A 19,459-nucleotide genomic window follows, 5' to 3' on the forward strand; every position below is an offset into this window, starting at 1 on the left:
AGTAAATAAGACAACGATTTTTAACGTGGAAAACCTCCTCAACGTGAGAAGTAAAAACCACGGGACTCGTAGTCCAACCAAATCAACTATGATAAGCAAAGTAGTTACAGACTACGTCCACCCGAGACTCAGACCCTTCCCAAAAGAATCAATCTCAAATACGAAGAAACACGGAGAAACCCTCACAAGAAAGAACAAAACAGTCCAGAAATCTGCAGCCCAAAACGACCCTAAATTCACTAGGATTCCGGCGACCAATCAGCGATCCCTCCGTACAAATACTAGATGAATATGTCAAGAACAGTTCTGCCAAATTTCAGCTTAATCGGAGAAGAACTCACCGTCGGATTTTCCGAACAACGAAGACTGCGCGTGCTGAAAAAGTTCTGCCCCGCTCTTCTCGGCAACCTCCATCTCTCCCTTCTTCTCTTGTGCGTTTCTAATTGTGTTGCATCCTTTGGTGCTCCTCACACACATCTAAATTAGGTTAAGATAGTATTTATAGACTCCCCCTTAATCCTAATTCCACCGTCATAAGTAACCGACCCAAAGAAACTCGACTCGGGTCCGGGTTTGGTTTCCTAATCCAAACCCAACTAGGTTTCCCCACTAGGAGGAAAACCCAACAAACTCCCCCTCCGACTAGGTGGGAGAAACAGCCAGCCATGTTGTCCCCTTGACAGCCCTGGAAACAGCCAACTCCGCTTTTCCTCGACAGTCCTGGACAACCAGCCCCGCTATCCCTAACAATTTTTTCATCGTATACATCTTATTGTTTCCTGTCTTCCAAGCAAATAACTGCTCCAGCTTCAACCACAACGAACGAGCATTGGTCTCATTCTCAATATCATGCAATACATTATCATCTATCCATTGCCTCATCAAACCACACACTTGGCGATGTAGCAATGCCCACTGATCTTCAGTCTTCTCATCGGGTTTCTTCTCATGAAACATCGGAGCGTGAAATTCCTTCACAAAGAGCAAGTCTTCCAGCTTACCCTTCCATAGATGATAATTAGCACCATTCAAACTTATCATTCTACCCATATTTTCATCACTAACACAAACAAACCAATAACCAAAGTTATCACAATCCAAAGAACTCTCTAACCTGGAGCTCTGATACCACTTGTTGGGAAAAACGGACACTTAGGCGCAGCGGAAACAAGAGTTTTTCCCTTTGTGTAGTTACGAGGATAATACAGAAGAATATGTGGGAGCAATAAACAAAGAACTGAAAGTAAATAAGACAATGATTTTTAACGTGGAAAACCTCCTCAACATGAGAAGTAAAAACCACGGGACTCGTAGTCCAACCAAATCAACTATGATAAGCAAAGTAGTTACAGACTACGTCCACCCTTCCCAAAAGAATCAATCTCAAATATGAAGAAACACGGAGAAACCCTCACAAGAAAGAACAAAACAGTCCAGAAATCTGCAGCCCAAAACGATCCTAAATTCACTAGGGTTCCGGTGACCAAACAACGATCCCTCCGTACAAATACTAGATGAATATGTCAAGAACAGTTCTGCCAAATTTCAGCTTAATAGGAGAAGAACTCACCGTCGGATTTTCCGAACAACGAAGACTGCGCGTGCTGAAAAAGTTCTGCCCCGCTCTTCTCGGCAACCTCCATCTCTCCCTTCTTCTCTTGTGCGTTTCTAATTGTGTTGCATCCTTTGGTGCTCCTCACACACATCTAAATTAGGTTAAGGTAGTATTTATAGACTCCCCCTTAATCCTAATTCCACCGTCATAAGTAACCGACCCAAAGAAACTCGACTCGGGTCCGGGTTTGGTTTCCTAATCCAAACCCAACTAGGTTTCCCCACTAGGAGGAAAACCCAACAAGAACTCAAGATATGTTATCCCTGACACTTCTCGTGCACCGAACTACATTGCACTCCGTTATTGCGATTTCTCTTCAGATATTACTGTAAGATGGTTCGAATCCCTATTTGATGTTGCTATTCTTCTCCTATGGGAAATTCATATTACTGTGTGAATAAAATGATGGTTATCTGTCTTTTATATAATCTAGGATGCTTTTACTGTACATAATAAGAGAATAAATAATGTTGATTACTAGATACAAAACTCATAGAGTGTCTTAATGCGATTCATTCACGAGGCTAATGGCAATATGACCAGGCAGCTTACCTTATTTCTTATCTGAGGCTTAAGAGTTGGAACACATGGTAAAAACCCTTCTGATAAAACGCCACAGACTAGATGATTTGTAGCAGCTTATCCTTTCATGTCCAATGTTAGCTTCTCATGATCTTATCAGAAAGTTCAAATCTATTTAAGTCTCTCACTATTATATCCCTATCTGTAATCTACGAAACAAATATCGCAAACGTATGACAATCAGTACAAACACTTGAGTAGTATTTATAATCCCAAATGCTACAACAATCAAAAGCAACATCCAAATAGACCAGAAGGTTGTCGTTTGCGTATAATATTAATGCATATCAATCTTGTCAACGTCTGTGAAGAGGGAAGTCCCTCTTTGCTTTCAAGTGAAAATCGAATGGGAGAGAGAGAGAGATAGATGTAGTCGAGAGTCAGAGAGAATGAGAGAATATTATATTCACTTGATAAATTTGTTAATGGAAGTTACAAGTATATATAGAGATATAATGGATAAGATATGCTTATACAAGTTTGAATTACAAAATCTTAACTAAACCTAGACTAAGTCAATTGGGTCGATGGACCGGATCCAATGAAGGATTCGTGAGTCCTAATACCCCCCCTCAAGTTGGAGCGGGAATCGAGATGACGCCTAACTTGCCCACAATCTTCTGAAACGAATCTGCACCCAATGGTTTAGTGAATATGTCTGCTAGTTGAGCCGATGTAGGTGTAAACTTGGTTTCAATGATGTTCTCTTTAAGCTTTTCTCGGACGAAGTGACAATCTATCTCAATGTGTTTTGTCCTCTCATGAAAGACTGGATTATCTGCAATGTGAAGTGCGGCCCGATTGTCACAGTGGACAGTCATGGGAGAAGAATGTTCATAACCCAAATCTTTAAGAAGGTACTTCGGCCACTGAAGTTCGCATGTAACAGTGGCAAGGGCACGATATTCGGCCTCAGCCGATGATTTAGCAACTGTAGGTTGCTTTTCAGATTTCCAGGATAAAGGACTGGAACCCAACATTGTGAAATATCCTGTGGTTGATCTCGTAGTAGTAGGACAACCCGCCCAGTCAGAATCACAGAAACCATAAATATGAATGGAACTTGAAGGTGATAAAAAAAGGCCTTTATCAAGAGAACCTTTTAAATACGAAGAACTCGATGAGCAGCATCAAGATGAGTTTTACATGGAGATTGCATAAATTGACTAAGATTGTTTACGGAATAAGTAATGTCAGGACGGGTTACTGTTAGATATAATTAAAAGACGTTCTATAAGGCGACGATAAATAGTCGGATCGGGTAAAAGATCACCACTGGAAGGAACAAGATGTAATTTTTGTTCCATTGAAAATGCTGATGGTTTGGAAGATGTTAAACCAGAGTCTTTGAGTATATCCAAAGTATATTTTCGTTGACATAAAAAATACCCTTCGATGATCTAGAGACTTCAATACCTAGAAAGTATTTTAGATTACCAAGATCTTTGAGAGAAAATGTTCGATCAAGAAATTTCTTAAGAGAAGAAATGGCGGAATCATTATTGCCAGTGATTATTATATCGTCAACATAGACGAGAACATTGATAGAAGTTGACCCGGAGGTGAAAGTAAAAAGGGAATAGTCGGACTTAGATTGTGAGAAGCCTTTCGAGATGAGTACTGAGGAAAACTTCGAGAACCATTGTCGAGAGGCTTGTTTTAGACCATATAGTGACTTATGTAATCTGCAAACACGGGACTCCCCCTTAGTGAAAAATCCTGGTGGAAGTTTCATAAAAACTTGCTCATTAAGATCTTCTTGTAAAAGGCATTGTTGACATCAAGTTGATGAAGAGACCAATTTTTTATGGCGGCGATGAAAAGAAGAACTCGAATGGTTACTAACTTAGCAACCGGGGCAAAGGTATCATGATAATCTAAACCTTCTATTTGTGTATAGCCTTTGGCGACGAGTCTGGCCTTATAACGCTCAATAGACCCGTCAGGTTTGAATTTAACTTTGTAGACCCATTTGCAACCGATGTTTTTTTTGTTAGAAGGGAGCGGAACAACGGACCAAGTATGGTTGGATTCCAAAGCTTTAATTTCTTGAGCCATAGCTTCACGCCAATGTGGAGATTTCATGGCTTCAGAAAATGATGTCGACTCAGAAGTGGAAAGGACAGAAGTCAAGAAAACTTGATGAGGAGCCGAAAGAATTAATGGAAGAATAATTCTCAAGAGGGATATGAAATTGTGATGGAGTAGAACAAATGTAGTCTTGAGATGTGGGGGTGGTTGACGGCATCGTTGTGGCCGAGGTATGAGAATGTTAGGAGAAGAAGAAATGGGAGTAAGAGGTCCTGCCCAGGCATGACGTCAGCAGGAGCAATAGATGACGAATCAGTGGAGTTTGGTGCTATAGGCACCGCTGGGTCTGTAGCAACAGAACCCGAGCCCGCAGATGGGTCTGGTATCGAGATTTGTGGGAGCACTACATCGTGTAGAGGAGAACCGGACGATGGGTTAGTAGTGATTGTGGAAGGTGATGTGGGAGAAAAATTGGAAGAACCATTGTCCGGAATTGAAACAAAAGGTTGAAATCAGACATTAGATGGAGAAGGAAACGAAGATTTACGCATAGGAAAAATGTGTCCATGAAAAGTAACATCACGAGAAACATAAAAACGACGAGATTCAATATCAAAGATTCGATAACCCTTTTGTCCATGAGGGTAACCAATGAATAAACCGGGAGATGAATGTGGATCTATCTTTGTTTTAGCTAAGGGATTTCGGGCATAGCAAAGACAACCAAAAACCCGTAAATGATTTAAATTAGGAGGTGTTCCTAATAGTTTCTCATGAGGTGATAGGCCACGAAGAACGGGAGTAGGGAGTTTATTTATCAAATAAACCGCCGTGAGAACACATTCTCCCCAAAAAGAAATAGGAAGATGAGCTTGAATACGTAACGAACGTGCTACTTCAAGGATGTGTCAATGTTTTCGCTCGACCACCCCATTTTGTTGAGGTGTATAAACACAACTAGTTTGATGTGTAACACCATGATAGTTTAGAAAATTCTGAATTTATTCATGAATTCGGAACCATTATCTGAACTAATGGTTTGAATATGAGATAGGATTGGTGTACCATTAGTTGAATTTAGTTCCGAAATTTTGGAACTAAATTGATTAAAGACATAATGAAAAAATCGAATTAAATACTTTGTAGTATCCGGTTTAGAATGTAAGAAAAATAGCCAAGTACATCGTGTAAAGTCGCCGACAATCGTAAGAAATTATCGACATCCCGAATGTGATGGGACCGAAAATGGGCCCCATAAGTCGACGTGAATAAGTTCAAATGGTCGAGATGAGGTGGAGGTGCTAACCGGAAATGGTAGTCTTGTTTGTTTTGATTGAGGGCAAATGGAACACGGAGTTTTATTCATTTCATTAAAATTCATAGAATGCATACAAGGAAACTTCAAAATGAAATACTTAAAACGGTAAAGGGAAGGATGGCCTAATCGCCAATGCCATACATCATATGATCAATTATTTGCGCAATTATTAACAAAAAATGAAATAAAAGAAATCCTAGGCCCGTGCGAAGAAAATATAGACCGTCTTGTGGATCACCAAGTCCAATCGACTCCTTCGTTGCTCGGTCCTGAAAGACACATAGTCCCGAATCAAAATATACGGTACAATGAAGAAATTTAGAAACCTCATAAACAGAGATCAAATTAAATTGAAATGACGGAATATGTAAATCATTAGAAAAATGTAGACGATCCGTGAAAATAACAGATCCAATATGAAGTACTTTAACACGAGTTTCGTCCGGTAATCGACCAAAATAGTTCGGTGGTGCTAGTGTATAATGAGAAAACCGAGAAAGAGTAGAACAAATGTTCTTTGCTGCTCCAGAGTCGATGACCCATGGGTGAGAAGAAGAGATGATACCTGTCAAGTTAATTTGTGGCTCAGGAGTGCCTACAGAACTAGGTCCAGTAGTGGAGGTGCCTGCAACAGTAGAGGTGCCTGCAGTAGAACGTTGCTGGGCCACCATCAATAAGATGGTCTGGTACTGTGCTGGAGTAAAGGAAGTGGTTGAAGGCACCACTTGTGTGTTTTGTTGATTCTCAACAGCAGCAACGACTGAACCACCATGTTCCTGACCTCGTGATCGATTTCCTGTCTCGGGGGATATCTGTGTAGCTGATAACAAGTAGCGGTCGTGTGACCTTGGATCCGACAGTGATCACAGTAAGGTCGAGGGCTTTTGGCCCTTGGTTTATCGAACTGAGACGAGGTGTTAGAGTGCCCGACAGCAAGGGCAGCAGCCTCGACATTTGGAGCCGAAGATGAAATAATGTTTTGTTGAATCTCCTCTTGTTTTACAAGAGAGTGTATTCGGAGAATTGAAGGCAATTGATCCATTAATAAAATCTGACTCCTAATCGCCGAGAACCTATCGTGAAGGCCTTGGAGAAACTCCATGGCTCTTTCTTGATTGGATTTATCCATGATAGACTTGCCATGGCCACAAATGCATGGTTCGATGGCTAAAAGAGAGTTAAGCTCATCTTGAAGTGATTTTAGATGCGTGAAGTAAGATGACACATCGGAAGCATCTTGTTTGAGAGATGATATTGCTCTCTTAAGTTGATAGATATTAGGAGCATTTGTTTGAAAAAAACGATCATGAAGATTGCGCCAAATATCGGTCACACTCTCGTCATATAAAATGGATGATCTAATGTCTGGAGTAACCGAGTTCATGATCCAACTAGCAACAAGATCATTGCATCTTTCCCATGAATGGAGCTCGGTTGGAGATGTGGGTTTCAGAATTGAAGCATCCACAAAACCAAGTTTGTTTTTAGCTCGAAGAGCCATTGTCATGGCACGAGCCCATGAGGAATAGTTGTCACCAGAGAGCGGTGGATTAATGAGTATGGTCGTAGGTGAGTCCGAGTGATGGACATCAAAACCTTGATTGGTTTGAGTGGATTGATCAAGGATTGTTGCACAGGATGAATCAACAGGAGTAGACATAGTAGTTTATCAAAAAAAATGTGAATGCTATGTTACCATGTGAAGAGGGAAGTCCCTCTTTGCTTTCAAGTGAAAATCGAATGGGAGAGAGAGAGAGAGATAGATAGATGTAGTCGAGAGTTAGAGAGAATGAGAGAATAATATATTCACTTGATTAATTTGTTAATGGAAGTTACAAGTATATATAGAGATACAAGGGATAAGATATGCTTATACAAGTTTGAATTACAAAATCTTAACTAAACCTAGACTAAGTCAATTGGGTCGATGGACCGGATCCAATGAAGGATCCGTGAGTCCTAATAACGTCCTCGTTGTTTCTTTCTCACCTCAGATCTTCTTCTGTTCTTCTTCCTTCTCTTCTGTCTTCTTCTGAACTTCGCCTCTATCCTCTTCTTGTTCTTTACATTCCATTTTATGGTGGCATCACCTACTCGCATTTGAAGACGGTGAACGTCTTTGTAAACTAGATCGACCATGTCCTCGGCGGAAGTGATCAGCATAACTGCCAAACCATTCACAATTAATTAAACAATATTAAATTACAAATAGAAGAAAGATTAAGAACAAACCTACTTCTAATATTCCCGCCCGTACTCTTGTCGCGTTTGCTTGCTTCAATAACGGCTTTTTCTTGCATGTTGACTAGTGGTAGCCAACGGGTCGTGTCGTGGCGAACACGGCACGTTTGACCGTCGTGGCGTGTTAGACACGCCACAGCCACGCCAGGCACGACTTTGAGTCGTGTCGTGCCTAGACTACAAGGTCTTGGCACAGAAACGCCCCATAGCAACGACCCAGCCGTTGCCGTGCCGTTTCTGTTGCGATCCTAGTCGTTTCCGTGTCGTGTCGTGGCTAATAGGTCAGCTGTTGCCAAACGTAACAAAAGAAAGCACTAAATAATTTTCAAGTCAAATGTTGTGCTATTTGTTTAAACTTTAGAATCTATATTTATTTTATTACTTAATAATTTTATTAAGTATTCATTTTATCAATTAACAACTACTTTTAACAAAATAACAATAATGTTTTGTAAATTAAGTACCCGTTTCTAACGGGTTAGCGTTTCGTGGCGGGTTAGGAACGTCACGGGCCGTGGCGTGTCGTGTTTCCGTTCCTAATGTGCTGTGGTTGACGGGTCTGGGAGCTTAAAATCCCAGACCCGCCACGGCCTGCTTAACTCGTGACGGGTCGGCACGACACGACACGCGACGTTACGTGCCGTGTTGTGTTGCCTTATAAACGGGTTGTGCCGGTCCGTTTCCGTGCCGACACGACCCGTTGGCCACCACTAATGTTGACGTAGTCATCCTGGTCGGTGTCCAGATACTCGTTGAATCTCTCGACAATTGGTTTGGCAAAAGGGCAATCACTACGAAAGCATTGCCACACGCTACATGCCCACTCCCAAGCTTCTTGCTTCTTGTTTCTCGCAAACGCATGTAGTGACGGGACGCCATTTTCAATGGCTCCGAGGATAATAGTTGCCTGTTCATCTGGAAATGCTTTTCTGTATCTTTTCGTCTGCAAAGAAAGTACGCAACTTTGGGACAAATAGCGAATGGTAGGTAGCGAATGGCGGTTAGTGATATATTCCCTGACCTATAAACACAGCATAATATCACTCAAACTAAACCCATCATCATCATAATATTACATAAACAAAACAATATGAAGACGAAAAAGAATGTTTAAGAAATAACTTACCATCTTTCTTAACATTTTCTTGATCGCTGCCAGAAAACGCACATTTCCTGCATTGACGAAGTATATGCCATCACACAGTGCACCTCCTTTGTCTTTAGGAATACAAGGGACATATTGGTCACCGCCCTCCGTTACAATCCCGTCGTGGAGTAGAAATACTCCATAACGGGACCTAACACCGATGACCGTAGTCCCGGTTGAAGTGGCCCTTTCATCCTGCATGAAATAAGAGAGATATTAATGAATAGTAAAGATGCATTAAATAAATGGAGATATTCATAGCAACATGAGCTTGTATGTAAATTTCAAAGAAGTTCTTAAAATGAAACAAGTCCTAATACACACAAGATGTTTATCACAACATGTATATCACAACATGTCAGGTTGCCTAAGTATCCAACTGACTTTATTAAGATCGTTGGTATGATGGAGACTCTAAAAGCAACATTTTCTCCTAAGTGTGTCTATAAGGGGCCTCTTGCTCCTAGGAGTCGTTACTACCTGTAACATTTTCTCCTAATACAGTCTACGGGGCTACTCTTTTCTAATGTAAAACATCGACTTAGCTTAGAGCATTGAAGGATTACTGCCCTAGTACTAAAATGCCAATATGAAAAAATTAAAGCAATCTGGAAGAGTGTATATGACAAACCAACTCATTGACAGAACCTATGTGACGCTTTTCCACAGCTGAAACATTGACTAAGCTTAAGACATGCTTTTGGCCACTATCATCGACAGTCAGTGCTTCAGAAGTAGATGCACCAGAAAGCATGTCTTTGCGCCTGAGTATGACATTCTCTGGGTCGAAAACCAGGTGATGTTCCGCGAACACCTTTCTATCCAAGATGCTACCAGATCCAGAATCTTGATTAACTTCTGAAGCAAACACAGATGAGGTGGAAGCGTATACATTATCAGGAACGCAAATCTTTTCAGCATTACGGCAGGTTATTCTTTCAGTCAGAAGACTATTATCACCATGCATTTGGATAAAAGAACCAGTGACTGCTCTTGGAGCAACTTCTTTCGCAATGATGGTACACAACATATGGCCTACCGTACATTTTAAAATCAAGAGTACAGACAAATATGTACTGTAAATTTTATAATGTACAGTAAATAACAATATGTTCTATAGGCATCCAGGATAACAATGTTAAGGGTACACTATTAGGGGATACCGCCCCAAGTCCACTCGGCCAACCGAGTGGGCTGCCTTGTGTACATAATGGAAACTTCTATGTTGTATATCTTTAGTATAGAAACAATATATCTAGAATAGAAAACCCTATATTCATTGTATTCCTATATATACTACTTGTGTAAAATTCAATTATTATCAATGCAAAGAGAATAACTGTTAACTGTAATCAACTACCTTTTTGTACTTGATCTCTTCCATCCCTATCTTACTCCTCCACCCGATTTCTCTATCTCTCTCTCAGCTTCCAACCAAGTTCGGTTCTCTCTCTCTCTCTCAATCGATCTCACGATCTCTCTATCTCTCGGCCTCATCCGAGATCAACATCTTCAGAGGTTAATACCTCTTCACATACACAATTCTCGATTTGAAGATAACATTGGTCGATTTGAAGACTATATGTGAAAGGTACACGATTGTACTGTAAACTCTTCAATGTACAGTTGATTTTGCGATGTTCAGTAAATAACCACATGTACTGTAAATTATATAATGTACAGTATATAAAAATATATTCGATAGGCCTTCAGGATAACTTTGTTAAGGGTACAAAGTTGTACAAATTCGACAAAATCACTATGTACAACTTCGACTAAAGATAACATTGATCGATTTGAAAACTATATGTGGAGGGTACACAGTTGTACTGTAAATTTTACAATGAACAATACATTTTACCCTGTCAAGTAAATAACTATGTTTACGGTTAATAACCACATGTAACGTAAATTATATAATGTACAGTATATAAAATTATGTTTTATAGGCCTCCAGGATAACTTCGTTAAGGGTACAAAGTTGTACAACTTCGACTAAATCACTATGTACAACTTCGACTAAAGGTAACATTGGTACATTTGAAGACTATATGCGAAGCGGTGAACCACCAGTGAAAATTTCATGGCCTAGCGTACGTTTCAAAACGAAAAGGGCATCCAAGTATGTACTATAATGGTAATGTACAATACATTTTGTAATGTACAGTTAATAAGAATATGTACTGCAAATAAACATTGTAAAAAATGATGAGGCATCACCTCCGTTCATTTTTATACAAAGAATCACATGCTCACATGGTATGCCTTCTACTTACCACTTACGACACGAGCAGGTGCATTGGGCCAAGTCAACCGAATGGCTCGGCATAGACAATACCTCGTACGGAGCTTCTCCGGACAGGACACACATCCAACTACAGGTCACATCGTGCCGCACCTGCATATTTTTGTTTACCTTCGGGCATAAGAAGGAACCCCAACTAGATGACTCGACTCGCCTCTAGTTCATCATATTCATGATCTTCATGCGCAACATATCGAGCATGACTGTTACCGGCAAAACTCTCTCGTCTCGGATCCATGAATTGAAGGACTCAGACAAGGAAAAGCAAGTTAAAACATACCTTTTGCCTGGGAAGAAGGCATCTGCCCAGTGAACAGGGTCAACAGAATCCGAAAAAGATTCAACATCAGCGCCACCCATTACACAAAGCTCCCCAGTGTATTTGGTAAAGTCTGAGGTAGTAAGTGCACGAACCGCTTTAAACATCAACTACAGGAAATAATCTGACATTTTGGCACCATTTCTAACGCGTAAATTCAAGTTGTTCGGCAAGTGCAACACACAAAAGGAGTGGTTGGCCAATGGGAATACATTCCGAACAACATTTAATATACCATTATGCCTATCACACATGAAAGTAAGAGCATCACCACAATCTATACATTCCTTCAAATTTTCCAAAAACCAGAGCCAGTTTTGGTCATTTTCTACATCAACCACAGCATAGGCCTGAATCAGAAAGCTTGTGTAGTACAAAATGATTGAGTTTAAACACTAGTGTTCCCTATAAATAGTAAAATATTGTAGGAACGAACACATGGATAAACAACAATCCTGTTCCCGGTAAATAATAAATGTACGAGGAACAAGTTGAAGAAAAATAATTACCATCGTTCCCATTTTTCGCAACTGCAGCAAGAATGCCTCCATTATACTTTGTTTTAACAAACATACCATCAACAAAAATCAAAGACCGACAATGCTTGTAACCTTCAATGCATGCTCCAAGAGCAATAAAAATTCTTAAAAAATGATGCGCCTCTTGATCAACTTCCAGATCAATATGACTGTTAGGATTGGATCTTGAGAGTGCATCCACATACCAGGATAGTTTTGCATAGGAATCTGCTTCCTCACCAAAGGCTATACAAATTGCCTCATTTCTAGCATGATATGAGTAGTAGTAACTCAGTATAATACCATAATCCTTCTTGAAAGAACTAACAATGTCCTTCGTGCTCTTGGTTGGGTTCTCTCTAATGTCCTCTGCAATTAATAAACTAACGGCTTCAATCGATACTCGAGGTTTGCGTATACCAGTGATGAAGTCTTGACACCTGTGAACTGTTATAGGCTTTCAAGATAAACATCGACCTTGACTTAAGAGGAACAACCACATGAATTTTCCAATCACATTTAGTACTTTTGCAAACACAAGTTACACGATCTCGGTCATTCTTTGCAAGCACATAATTGTACCCATGTTTGATCGAGTATCTACTAAGAGCATGAAGAAATCCAGTAGCACCTCCAGGAAATTCTTGACCGACATGGGTGAATACTTCAGGCCAACTCGAGGACCGTAGAGGTTCTCTTCTCACCTGAGCAGTAGATCCGTCACCAGGATTAGAAGGCGAGAGTAAGAAAAAAAATCATTTTGCGACCTAAAAAAAGAGACAAAGTTTAGAAACAGGAAACTAATGAATTTATCCTCAATTTCGTTGTACACCACATATTTTACAATTCCCACTCTAAAAAAGGTAGAATACAAAAATTACTGTACCGATTCAGTTCTTGTGGAATCATTGTGGTTGATGATCGAGCAACAGTTCACGAGTTAGGACTGAAGATATCACGTTCCCACCTGCATAAGTTAGTGAAAAATATAGAAATATAGGTAAGGGAACCGACCAATGTACTGTCTACTTACACCTCACGGGGGAACGAACTAACGGATTAGGAACAGGAAAATGTACAGTACACTTGAACACGAAAAACGAACGATATAATGAATGATACTGTACCGATTCATTTCTTGTGGAATCATTGAGGATGATGATTTTTCAACAATTGAAGAATGCAAAGTGAAGAATTCAAGTTCAAACCAGCACAATTGAAGGAATAGAAATATAAGGTGAAGGAAGTTGTAGCATGTACAGAAAACACACAAATGACAATAAAACGTACTAACTTACTGGGAACTGGGGAATGTACAATACGCTTGAAAATGAAACGGGAACTGTCTAACGACTAATAAATATACCGATTAATTTCTGGTGGATTCATTGAGGGTGATGATCTTGAAGTACTTGAAGAGTGGGGACTGACGAATTCACGTTCCAACCTGCAAAACCAGAAATATATTACTAGACAAAAAATAAATAAATCATATCACACTATAATAGTATATTTAACCATAATGGAGTGTTTCGAGAACTTCTCCCACAGGGTTCTGCTCCAACAATCAACTCTTCATTTGACCGGGACGTCATTTCTTCTGTATTCATTCTGCAGAACAGAAGGAATGAACCAGTGTTCTAGTATATAATTTGTTTCTAAGAAGTTATCAAAATGACAGCTAAATATTCATCATTTTACTGAGTTTTGTTGGAATTATATTCATCCTCTTTAAATGATTCCATTCAAGGCAAGAAGATGAGTTTAAGTGAAACTGTTTTTGTTTAAGGACCTGTCATGGCAGAAGAAACATTAAATGATAGCATTAAAGGAAAAAACACGAGTTCTTGAGTGTAACTGCTTGTCTTTTATGGATCATTCATGGCAAAAGAAACATTAAATAGCATTCAAAGCAACAAGATGAATTTTAGAACATTAAAATCACTGCACTGAACAAAAAAAGAAAACAAGAAACTTGATTAAGAAGATAACGATTCTTTGATTTATAAATAGAGGTAGAAAGAGTTCAAAACAGAAGGGCGGGAAGGAATTTTACAACCCAAAAAAGTTCAGGCGAAAATTTTGAGAAAAAAGGTGTCATTAATCTCTGTTTTGGTTGTAGAGAGAAAAAAAACTTTGGAAGGAAATCAAATTTGAGAGATTTTCTCCTCATTTAAAACCGGAAATCAAATTTGAGATATATTCTCCTCATTTAATGTTCAAGATTAGACACTCACTCCTCATTTAATGCTCAAGATTAGACACTCACTCCTCATTTAATGCAATGTTTCAATCAATCACATAAGTAAGGGAGGTGAGGATGAGTCAGTAGAACAACTGGACCGGGACAAAATAGGAAGGAATAAGTCGATGGAAAGGGAACTGTCAGATTTTTCTGACATTTTGGACCAAATCCTCAATTACGAAATAGGTTGGGGCCGAACCTTATTTACCCCCACTTTTTTGGGCCTCTGAATCATTTTCGGTAGTTTTATTGCAAGGAGAGAAGAACATCAAAGAAAAAAAAATGGTGGTGTCAGAGATGGAGGTGGTGGTCGGAGCTGAAAAGATGAGAAAGAAGAAAAAGATAGTTTGTTTTCCTTCAAAATTTTACACCTCGAAAAATACGTCAAAATCCACATCATGCCCTTAAAATTTTATACTGCGAAAAATATTCTTATCCACCCTAAATTAACAATGACAATATATAAGTACAAAATAGTGTTTAATTATTCAGAAGTAAATGACAAGAGAACAAAATGAATTATTCAAGAAAGATTCATCATTTTCTTCGGCTTAGAATCCGGAACCACTTGGTACCCTGCAAGGCTGCAAGTGAAAAGTTATACTCCAATTAATTTCATAAAAGAAAATGTAGATACCATGTTTATCATAATTCATAAGTCATAACTCGGGCCAATTCAAGTGGAATCACAACCGATTTACATGACTTTAAAGTTTAAAAGTCTATCGTAAATTTCAGTCGCCCTAGAGAAGTTGATGGTAGTTCGGGAGGGGTAAACGCACAACTTGGCGATGTAAAGATTAGTTATAAGTGAATTATTTCAGGCTAATTGATAAAATGGTGTAGAATGGATTTACCTCAACTAAATATGAATCAAACTCTAACAGTAGTGACATGCTTAATGAGCATGCCAACTACATCTTTAGAAACCCTAGAAGTCATCTCATTCAAGCTTTTGATCTTTGTAGCTGTCTCCTCTTCAAGTCGTTTCACGTTCGATCCCGAGTTGCCGCTTGTCTACATACATAATTATATACAAATAATGATCGTGGATGGCGAAAAACATAGTTTTTTTTTTTTTTTTTTTTTTTTTTTTTTTTTTTTTTTTTTGTTGAGAAACGAAAAACATAGTTTGGCTATATAAATGTATGAATATACTATTAGGTGAATAAGTCAATAATTTAGGTGGGTGTAATTGAAGTGTAAGATTAAATTGGATTCAACCAATACAAAAGATGAGCAGAGTGACTACCTCAGAGACTGTTTTTTGATACTCAGCTTCCAACTGTGCACGGTACTGAGCTATTTCTCTCTCAGCTTCTTCTTTTGCTTGTTTTAATCTAGCCATTTTCACTACATGGCATAGGCAGCATTACAATTAAAATTGTTCAAATAACAAGATAAAATGCGTGTGGCCAACAACCCCTTGGTTTGAGTTCTAAGAGGTTTAGATGCATAGTCTTCCACCCTAGAGGTCAAGGGTTGAGGCCACTGACAATTTAAAAAAATATAGGCATGTATGTTGGCTTTAGTCCATCAAAAACAGTAAAATAGTGATGTAAGTACAGAGCCGTGGGTAAAGGGGTGCCACCGGTGCCGTGGCACAGGGCCCACCTTTACCCAGGGGCCCATTCTATTGTCCGTTGGTCAGAAAGAAAAACCAACTAAAATTTTTGGTCTCTAACTCACCAAAACAGTAACAAAGAAAAAGGTACTGTAGTTTTCTACTTTGTACGGTGAGATTGAGACGTGGGACCCGATTGTGTTTAAAGGAAAGTTAATGCTTTCCTCTCTCTCTCTTTCTAACGTACCATTGGCAACTTGAATGGACATTTTCAAAACTTAGGGAATGACAAGCCCTATTAAGTAGGTAAGTAGCCTTATTGAATCTTTTAATTTCCTCTCTCTAACTCTCTCTCTCTCTCCCCGATCCTAATTGATATAAATACTCTAATATCCTAATTTTTTTCTCAAATATTAGAGTTTTTCTCTTTATCATGTTTTTTTTTAAGTACTAATATTTTTTTCTCTCATCTATGTGCTACCCAATCACAACCTATACAAATCTAAATTTGCGAAGTTCACTATATAGAGAAACATTAGAAGAAGACAACATTATCTCCAAAATTTTTAATCTCCCGGTAAAGTTTTCTACTTATTTTGTTTCTTAATTTTATTAAAGAAAAATTCTTCTAAATTTCTATTATTTATTATTTACTTATCTAAAATTATCTCAATTTTTTTAACACAATAAACAACATATAAGGCCTTGGATGGATTATCAGTTTAATATCAATTTTGCTTATAATTTAATAAGGTTTTCTTAATTTTATTTATCGTATAAGGAGCTTCTTTAAAATTTGGCACAGGGCCCTCGAAATCTCAGCCACGTCCCTGTGTAAGTATGATACCGAAAATTAGTAAATGTTTCGTTTAATTGAGTAGTCTTGTTTTCTCAAGGGCATATTATTCGTTTCTGGTAGACCACAATATTTTAATTTAGACTTATTGTATGTTTGATCGACTGGACTGCGAATCAACTTGAACCAAATATTTATAGACGAATCGACCACAACCAAGACATCCTGGAGAACATTTTCAAATCATACTCGAGCCAATTCAAATCTCCGTTCATATTACACATACGATTTAGAATTTAGAAAAAAGAACAGACGTCGTCTAAAGTTTGAATGTTGGAGCTTGTCAGCTAGATGCCTAGATGCAGGATATAACATGTATGTTAATTCTTCCACCCAGAGGTCAAGGGTTCGAGGCACACGCTTAACAATTCAAAAAAAAACATGTATGTTAATCAATACTTACAATTTCTTGCACTGGAGACGATATTTTGGGCTTCTTGTTCAGCACTGAGCAACATTTGCACACCACCTTGTCCCTTCATTGAATCCATTTTTACTTTCTCACTGTATTAGTGCAATTAACTAACCTAATCATCATAGTAAATAGAGATCAATATTTAACACTCAATTTCACGGTAATATCTTAATTTCATGGCAATATACAGAAGAAAATGTATTTTTGTAAGTAGATAAGAATTTGATATCTGACTAAATTATTTACTTAACATATGCTTATTAATTAAAAATAGACTGAATATAGTGTTGTTTTTTCTAGGTGATATATAATATGAAGCTTGAGCAGAGTCAAATTTCAGGATGTTTGTTTGTTTTATGATTTTTGACACGTATAAAAGGACATTTTTTTGTTGATTTTATGCCATTTGAGTCAGACTCAAAATACCATCAGAAATCATTTTCCAAGTTTTACCTTTAACTGTTATTTTCCAAATCAATTCGAGGACGATTAGTGGAGCAAAAAGAAAAAATACACAGAAAATAAAAGGAGAGAGCTAACCTTTTTTTTGTTTCTCTTTCAACAATGGAAGAAGACAAAGAAAATGAAGTAGACCATAGGAATTCATTTTCTATGTTATGTCGTTGAGGTGGTTCGATCCAAGAATAATGGGTCAAAGATTTACTCTGTCCATTTAAACATCTAATGGCCAAGGGCATTTTCAGACCAATTCTTTTTCTTTCTTTTGCTTGGAAGTTGGTTATATAAAATTTAAGGTTAATTACATTTTGACCTCTCTTAAACATGATAAAGTCAAGAGAATAACCATTTAAAAATAGGCCGCGATTTTGGGGAATAAAGAAAACTCTCCGCGGAATAAAAATTTAGTGGATAATATTGACTCGTGAGTATATTTTGTTTTTAGTCCAGAAGTTGACTTGATCAAACATTGCTCCTTAATCTTGATCTTCTTTCTCCCTCCCCCCCTCTCTCTCTCTCTCTCTATATATATTATATATATATCACCATCTCTCTCTTATTCTCTTATTCCTTCCCTCTACTTCTCTTGGTCTCTCTCGATTCTTCATTGTCTCTCTTACTATCTCTCTATTGCTCTCCCTATCTATGTCTCTCGATCTCTTACTAGTTCTCTCTCGATCTCTCACTGTTTCTCAATCGATCTCTCATTGTTTCTCTCCTCCTTTCACAGACACCGTCCCGACAACGGAAAGTGTTCCCTTCGTCGGAACTTGACATCGAGGAGGGTTTCTGGTGGGACCCTCCTCGAGAATTTCGTGGCCACGAAACATTTCGTCTTTCTCCCTCCCCCCTCCCCCTCTCTCACTCTCTCTCTCTCTCTCTCTTTCTCTCTTTCTCTCTCTCTCTCTCTCTCTATATATATATATATATATATATATATATATATATATTATATAAAACACAATGGTGTTTTTTGAGGTGGACCGTTGATTTATCTCTGAGATATTCGCGTCCCTCGGATTTTCATCAAGTACTTTACGATCTAATGGACCATTATATCACCACGTATACAGTTTTACATATTTCAGTAATTAAATACTATCCCACAGGTTATTTATGTCTTTTATAACCAACCTCTTTTTACCTCCAAAACCAACCCCACGTACATTATCACGAATTTCTCTCATACAACCAAAACTACCAAATTTTTCTCTCACCTAAAACTACTCAATCTTTTCTCTCACCTAAAACCAGGAATAAACAAAACCTCATTAACTTCTCCCACTAATTAAGTAACTTCTTAAAATAACTACTCAAAAATCTTATATAAATCTCTCCCTCAATATTTTGAGTTATCTTTTTTAGTTTTCCATTAATCTCTCTACTGTTTTTAGTTTTCCATTAATCTCTCTACTGTTTTTCTTAGTTTTGACAATTGATTTATGATTTTCATTTGCAGGTTTAAATAACATTGCTTCCATTGCTCCACAGGTGCAGGTTTGAATCAATCATTTCATCCATATTTTTAGAGAAAAAGGTGCTCAAAACTATATTCTTACCCACTGCACCCACTTTCTCTCTTTTGAACTACTATCTTTGGTTGTTTAATTATTACAAGACTAATTTTGTTTCTTACTAATTTCATTCAGATATACCGCTTCAATGTAGTCTTGTTGTCGAAGTATTCGAAGAAATGTATAATTATCAAATTTCATATCTAAACCTCAATAACCTTCTTATTCATGTATAATTATCAAGGGAGGGAGAACAATTCAATAAGAAATGGACAGTGTGGGATGAAATCTTATTACTCTTTTTTTTTTTTTTTTTTTTTTTTATGGTTT

At 38.1% G+C, this 19,459-nt stretch overlaps 1 protein-coding gene across 3 annotated transcripts; it reads right to left on the reverse strand.

Annotated features, from left to right (window-relative positions):
- Positions 1–14,701: 14,701 nt before the first annotated feature.
- LOC147558443 (V-type proton ATPase subunit G1-like) lies at positions 14,702–17,818 on the reverse strand. Of its 3 annotated transcripts, none has more exons than XM_086660112.1 (5): positions 17,697–17,818; positions 17,145–17,268; positions 15,574–15,674; positions 15,179–15,338; positions 14,702–14,905 (listed from the first exon to the last, which is right to left on the reverse strand). In XM_086660112.1, exons 2-4 carry the CDS (start codon positions 17,230–17,232, stop codon positions 15,195–15,197), a joined length of 333 nt encoding a protein of 110 aa, XP_086516238.1. In that variant the 5' UTR covers positions 17,233–17,268; positions 17,697–17,818; the 3' UTR covers positions 14,702–14,905; positions 15,179–15,194. The 3 variants fall into 3 exon arrangements, with proteins under 3 accessions (XP_086516238.1, XP_086516240.1, XP_086516239.1); XM_086660114.1 differs by having other exon boundaries at positions 17,145–17,263; positions 17,697–17,743; XM_086660113.1 differs by having other exon boundaries at positions 17,610–17,716.
- Between the last annotated feature and the right edge of the window lie 1,641 nt (positions 17,819–19,459).

The sequence above is a fragment of the Eschscholzia californica genome, unplaced genomic scaffold (genome assembly GCF_041429995.1).
Source record: "Eschscholzia californica isolate CP2 unplaced genomic scaffold, dmEscCali1.0.p SCAF_2, whole genome shotgun sequence".
In the NCBI taxonomy this organism is placed as follows: Eukaryota; Viridiplantae; Streptophyta; class Magnoliopsida; order Ranunculales; family Papaveraceae; genus Eschscholzia; species Eschscholzia californica.

Bases quoted from the DNA above. Each gene is read 5' to 3' on its own strand.
- LOC147558443 (XM_086660112.1), bottom strand. From the start codon at position 17,232: ATGGATTCAATGAAGGGACAAGGTGGTGTGCAAATGTTGCTCAGTGCT. The intron at 15,675-17,144 runs GTAAGTATTGAT...TATGCCATGTAG, and splicing joins CGTCTCCAGTGCAAGAAATT to TGAAAATGGCTAGATTAAAA. The intron at 15,339-15,573 runs GTAGTCACTCTG...TTATGTATGTAG, and splicing joins ATCAAAAAACAGTCTCTGAG to ACAAGCGGCAACTCGGGATC.